General features: G+C 51.6%; 1 protein-coding gene across 1 annotated transcript in view; it reads left to right on the top strand.

The window, feature by feature from the left end:
- The first annotated feature begins 1107 nt into the window (after positions 1 to 1107).
- Positions 1108 to 6000, top strand: part of LOC128373839 (uncharacterized) — a 47240-nt gene continuing 42347 nt past the window's right edge. The window contains exons 1-2 of the mRNA XM_053334034.1: positions 1108 to 1269; positions 4066 to 4226. Of these exons, the coding sequence (XP_053190009.1) occupies positions 1219 to 1269; positions 4066 to 4226 (212 nt within the window). The 5' untranslated portion in view covers positions 1108 to 1218. The remainder of the gene's footprint in view (positions 1270 to 4065; positions 4227 to 6000) is intronic.

Raw genomic sequence — 6000 nt, 5'->3', positions numbered from 1 at the left:
TCCTCGAGTCAAGGAAGGAAGGGAGGAAAGAAAAAGGAAAGAAAGGAGGGAGGAAGAAGGATGAAGGAAGGAAGGAAGGAAATAAAGAGGGAGGGAGGAAGGACAGAAGGAAGAGAGGAAAGAGAGAGAGAAGGAGGGAGGGAGGAAAGAAGAAAAGAAGAAGGAAGGAAAGAGGGAAAGAAGGAAGGTAGGAGGGAGGGAGGGTGGAAAAAAGGAAGGAAAGAAGGAGGGAGGGAGGAAAGGAAGGAAGGATGGAAGGAGGAAGGAAAGAGGGAAGGAAGGAAGGTAGGGAGGGAGGGAGAGGGAGGGTGGAAAAAAGGAAGGGAAGGAGGGAGGGAGGAAAGGAAGGAAGGATGGAAGGAAGGAAAGAAGAAGGAAGGAATGAGGGAAGGTAGGAGGGAGGGAGGGATAAAGGAAAAGAGGGAGGATGGAAGGAAAGAAGGAAGGGAGGGAGGAAAGAAGGAGGGAGGGGGGAAGGACGGAGGGAGGGAGAAAGGAAAAGAGGAAGGAAAGAAGGAAAGAAGGAAGGGAGGAAGGAAAGAAGGAGGGAGGGGAAGGAAGGATGGAAGGTAGGAGGGAGGAAGGGAGAAAGGAAGGATTGAAGGAAGGAAGGGATGAAGGAAAGAAGGAAGGTAGGAGGGTAGGAGGGAGAAAGGAAAAGAGGAAGGAAGGAAGGAAAAGAAAGAAAGGTGCAGGTTTTTTTGTCACTTTGGTAGCAATACACAATCATGATTTAGTATAAAAGTATAAAATGAGAATAAACCTTAACTATGCACTTTTAATTATTATGTATTATTTATTACTTGAGTTCAGTGTTTAACTAAGTTCTTTGTCACTTCCTTCACTAGATTTCTGTCTTAGGTAAAATATTTATAAGTATGACTGTAACACATATACTAACAGTGATGATCACAGGAGGGAAGTGTAAGACAAGAAAAAGGGAATATCCTATAGAGTGTGACTTTATCGTCATTATATATTTAAGTTGAAGTAAGAAAAAGGACAAATGCTGCTGAGGTTGCAACTGACATTTTTTCTCCTCACCCTGCAGGTAGCAATGAAATGTCAAAAAGTTGAAAAAATAATGTGAGTGAAAAATAAAATAGTTCCTCGGCTGTCAGGCTCAGTCCTCCGTGGCTCTCCCTCCTCCAGGTGCTGGTGTGGGCTTTCTTCGCTGTCATCTTCCTGGCCTCCTACACTGCCAACCTGGCTGCCTTCATGATCCAGGAGGAGTACATCGACACGGTGTCAGGGCTGTCCGATAAAAAGGTAAGGATGGAGGGAGGAGGGGAGGAGGGGAGGGTGGATGGGAGGGAGAGAGGGATGGTTTGGTGGAGGGATGGGGGAGAGAGGTGGGATGGATGGAGGGAGGGATGGATGGATGGTTGGAGGGAGGGATGGGGAGAGAGGTGGGATGGAGGGAGGGAGGGATGGGGGAGAGAGGGAGGGAGGGAGGGATGGTTGGAGGGAGGGAGGGATGGTTGGAGGGAGGGACAGAGGGAGGGATGGAGGGAGGATGGTTGGAGGGAAGGAGGGAGGGATGGATGGATGGAAGGTTTGATGGTTCGATGGATGATGAATAGATGGATGGATTGTTGATGGATGGATGATGGAGAGAGGGAAGGATGGAAAGAGGGAGGAGGGTTGGTTGGAGGAAGGGATGGGGAGAGAGGGAGAGTTGGTTGGAGGGAGGGATGGATGGAGGGAGGGGTGGATGGGTGGTTCCATGGATGGATGGATGGATGGTTGGAGGGAGGGATGGGGGAGAGAGGGAGGGATGGTAGGAGGGAGGGATGGAGGTATGGAGGGAGGGAGGGAGGGATGGATGGAGAGAGGGAAGGAGGGATTGATGGTTGGAGGGAGGGATGGGGGGAGAAATGGAGGGAGGGAAAGAGGGAGGGAGGGAGGGATGGATGGAGAGAGGGAAGGAGGGATTGATGGTTGGAGGGAGGGATGGAGGGAGAGCGAGGGAGGGAGGGATGGATGGTTCAATGCATGATGGAGAGAGGGAGGGAGGGAGGGATGGATGGAGAGAGGGATGGATGGATGGAGAGAGGGAGGGAGGGAGGGATGGATGGTTTGATTGATGGATGGAGGGAGGGAGGGAGAGAGGAGGGGAGGGCGGGGTGGATGAGAGGGAGAGAGGGATGGTTTGATGGAGGGAGGGGGTGGATGGGTGGTTCCATGGATGGAGGGAGGGATGGATGGATGCATGGTTGGAGGGAGGGATGGGGAGGGAGGGAGGGATGGATGGAGAGGGAGGGATGGATGCATGGTTGGAGGGAGGGATGGGGGAGAGAGGGAGGGATGGTAGGAGGGAGGGATGGAGAGAGGGAAGGATGGGGAGGGAGGGATGGAGGGAGAGAGGGATGGATGGAGAGGGAGGGATGGATGCATGGTTGGAGGGAGAGATTGGGAGGGAGGGAGAGAGGGATGAGGGAGAGAAGGATGAATGGAGAGGGAGGGATGGATGCATGGTTGAAGGGAGGGAGGGAGGGAGGGAGGGATGGATGGTTTGATCGATGGATGGATGGAGGGAGGGATGGATGGTTTGATTGATGGATGGATGGAGGGAGGGAGGGAGGGAGGGAGGGTTGGGTGGATGGAGGGAGGGATGGATGGTTTGATGGATGGATGGATGGAGGGAGGGAGGGAGGGAGGGAGGGAGGGAGGGATGGATGGTTTGATGGATGGATGGATGGAGGGAGAGATTGGGAGGGAGGGAGAGAGGGATGAGGGAGAGAAGGATGAATGGAGAGGGAGGGATGGATGCATGGTTGAAGGGAGGGAGGGAGGGAGGGAGGGAGGGAGGGATGGATGGTTTGATCGATGGATGGATGGAGGGAGGGAGGGAGGGAGGGTTGGGTGGATGGAGGGAGGGATGGATGGTTTGATGGATGGATGGATGGTTGGAGGGAGGGATGGGGAGAGAGGGATGGTTGGATGGAGGGATTGAGGGAGGCAGGGAAGGATGGTTCGATGGATGAATGGAGAGATGGATGGATGGAGGGAGTGAGGGAGGCAGGGAAGGATGGTTCGATGCATGATGGAGAGAGGGAGGGGGGGATGGATGGATGGAGAGAGGGAGGGAGGGAGGGATGGATGGTTTGATTGATAGATGGATGGATGGAGGGAGGGAGGGAGGGATGGACGAATGGATTTACATAACATTTATTAATGACTGACGGAGTCAGAATATGAACAGTATATAAAGGGTTAAAGGTTAAGATGCTTGTTTTCTTTCTTCTAAAAATGGATGGATAACTTCACAATAGTTTGACTTCACAGAAAACAAGTGAAATACTGCTCATACTGCCTCTAACTCATCCCTCTCTTCTTCTCCTCTACTCGTTACCTCCTCTTTTATTCCTCCGTGCAGTTTCAGCAAAACTCACAAACTGTATCCTGCTGCACTGACACTTTAAAACTCATCGGTTTTATCAGACTTCCCCCCGTAGCAGAGAGAGAGAGGGAGAGAGAGAGAGAGAGAGAGAGAGGGAGAGAGAGGGGGAGAGAGAGAGAGAGAGAGGTATGGATGGAAGGAAAGAGAGATGGAGGGAGGGAGGGAGGAAGCGATGGATGGTTTGATGGAAGGGAGGGATGGAGGGAGGGAGGGAGGGAAGTGTGGAGGAAGCGAGGGATGGATGGATGGATGGTTTGATGGAATGGAGGGAGGGATGGATGGGAAGGAGGGAAGGGTGGAGGGAGGGAGGGATGGAGGGATGGATGGATGGGTGGTTTGATGGAGGGAGGGAGAGAGGGGAGGGAGGGAAGGATGGAGGGAGGAGGGATGGATGGTTGGATGGAGGGAGGGAGGGGTGGAGGGAGGGAGGAATGGAGGGATGGATGGAAGGAAGGAGAGAGAGATGGAGGGAGGGAGGGAGGGATGGAAGGAGGGAGGGAGGGATTCTCTTTTTCTTTTTCTTTTTTTTTTAACATCACTTAAATCTTCTCTCCTCTCCTCTCCTCTCCTCTCCTCTCCTCTCCTCTCCTCTCCTCTCCTCCACTCCTCTCCTCTCTCCTCCTCTCCTCTCCTTGTCTCCTTGTCTCCTCTCCTCTCCTCAGTTCCAGCAGCCGACGGAGCAGTATCCGCCGCTGCGTTTCGGCACGGTTCCAAACGGCAGCACGGAGGAGAACATCCGCTCCAACTATCCCAACATGCATCAGTACATGATCCGAAACAACCAGAAGGGAGTGGAGGAAGCCATCGACAACCTGAAGACGGGGTAAGGAGGAGAAAAGAGAAGAACTGATGAGATGGAGGGAGGGAGGGATGGTTTGATGGAGGGAGTGAGAGAAGGAGGGAGTGGAGGAAGCCATCGACAACCTGAAGACTGGGTAAGGAGAAGAAAAGAGAAGAACTGATGAGATGGAGGGAGGGAGGGAGGGATGGTTTGATGGAGGGAGGGAGAGAAGGAGGGAGTGGAGGAAGCCATCGACAACCTGAAGACTGGGTAAGGAGAAGAAAAGAGAAGAACTGATGAGATGGAGGGAGGGAGGGATGGTTTGATAGAGGGAGGGAGGGAGGGATGGATGGATGGAGGGAGGGAGGGATGGTTTGATGGAGGGAGGGAGAGAAAAGGAGGGAGTGGAGGAAAGCCATCGATATCCTGAAGACAGGGTAAGGAGAAGAAAAGAGAAGAACTGATGAGATGGAGGGAGGGAGGGATGGATGGATGGAGGGAGGAGGGATGGATGGATGGATGGAGGGAGGGAGGGATGGTTTGATGGAGGGAGGGAGAGAAAAGGAGGGAGTGGAGGAAGCCATCGATAACCTGAAGACGGGGTAAGGAGAAGAAAAGAGAAGAGTTTAAAATCAATTATGAGTAAAGAAAAGAAGAAGAAATGAGGGATCTTTCCTTCCTCCATCCCCCTTTATTCCTTCTTCCTCCCTTCCTTCCTTCCTTTTTCCTTCCTCCCTTCCTCCTTTCCATCCTTCCTTCCTTCCTCCCTCCCGTCTTTCCTTCCTTCCTTCTTTCCTCCCTCCCTTCCATCCTTCTTTCTTCCCTCCTTTCCTTCCTTCCTCTTTTCCTCCCTCCCTATTTTCCTTATTTTCTTCCTCCCTTCCATCCATAAAGCAGCTGAGTGTTAGCTGAATTTACCCTCCTGTTGTCCTCAAGTCAAGGAAGGAAGGAAAGGAGGGAGGAAAGAGAGAGGAAGGAAGAAGGAAAGAAGGGAGGAAGGAAAGCAGGAATGAAGGAAGGAAGGAAGGAAAGGAGGGAGGAAGGAGGGGAAGAGAGAAGGACTAAAAGGAGGGAAGAAGGAATAAGGAAGGAAAGGAGGAAGGAAGGAGGGAGGAGAGAAGGAAGGAAAGGAGGAAGGAAGGGAGAAGGAAGGAAAGGAGGGAGGAAGCAGGGGAAGAAGAAAATGAGGGAGGAGGGAATAAGGAAGAAAAGAAGGGATGAAGGGAGGAAGGATGGAAAGAGGGAAGGAAGGAAAGGAGGGAGGAAGGAAGGACAGACTGAAGGAAGGAAGAGAGGAAAGAAGACAGGAAGGTTAAACAGGATCACTAGCTCCTTAGCTCAGCCTTTACTTATTCTAAGTTTGTTCTTACTCCTCATATATTCCCTTCCTTCCTTTCCTTCCATCCTTCCTTCCTTCCTCCTTTCCTTCCTTCCTTTCAGCCTTTACTTATTCTAAGTTTGTTCTTACTCCTCTGATACTTGTTAAACTTCCACTAGTATATATGAGATGAGAGCTGCAGGTTTTTGCTCTTCACTGCTCTGATTAGATTCCTCACAGGAGGAGAAGTGTCGACTCTTCTTGATTGACATCTCTCTCACTTCCTGTTAGTTTTTAGTTGGAACATTCACGGCGGGAGAAATGTGCATTTTTTATTTCCTGTTTGGTGTCACATGGAGTCTTTTGACCTCCTGTACAGTAATTACTGGCTCCTTCAGCTCCTTCAGCTCCTTCAGGTGGAGCAGGAGACGACTGTAATGAAGCAGAATGATTAGAAACACCTGTGGAGCTCTGCAGGAACCTGGAAGTGAAGATTAC

Source organism: Scomber japonicus, chromosome 15, assembly GCF_027409825.1.
Source record: "Scomber japonicus isolate fScoJap1 chromosome 15, fScoJap1.pri, whole genome shotgun sequence".
Lineage (NCBI taxonomy): Eukaryota > Metazoa > Chordata > Actinopteri > Scombriformes > Scombridae > Scomber > Scomber japonicus.
This window is presented reverse-complemented; position numbering and strand designations above follow the sequence as displayed.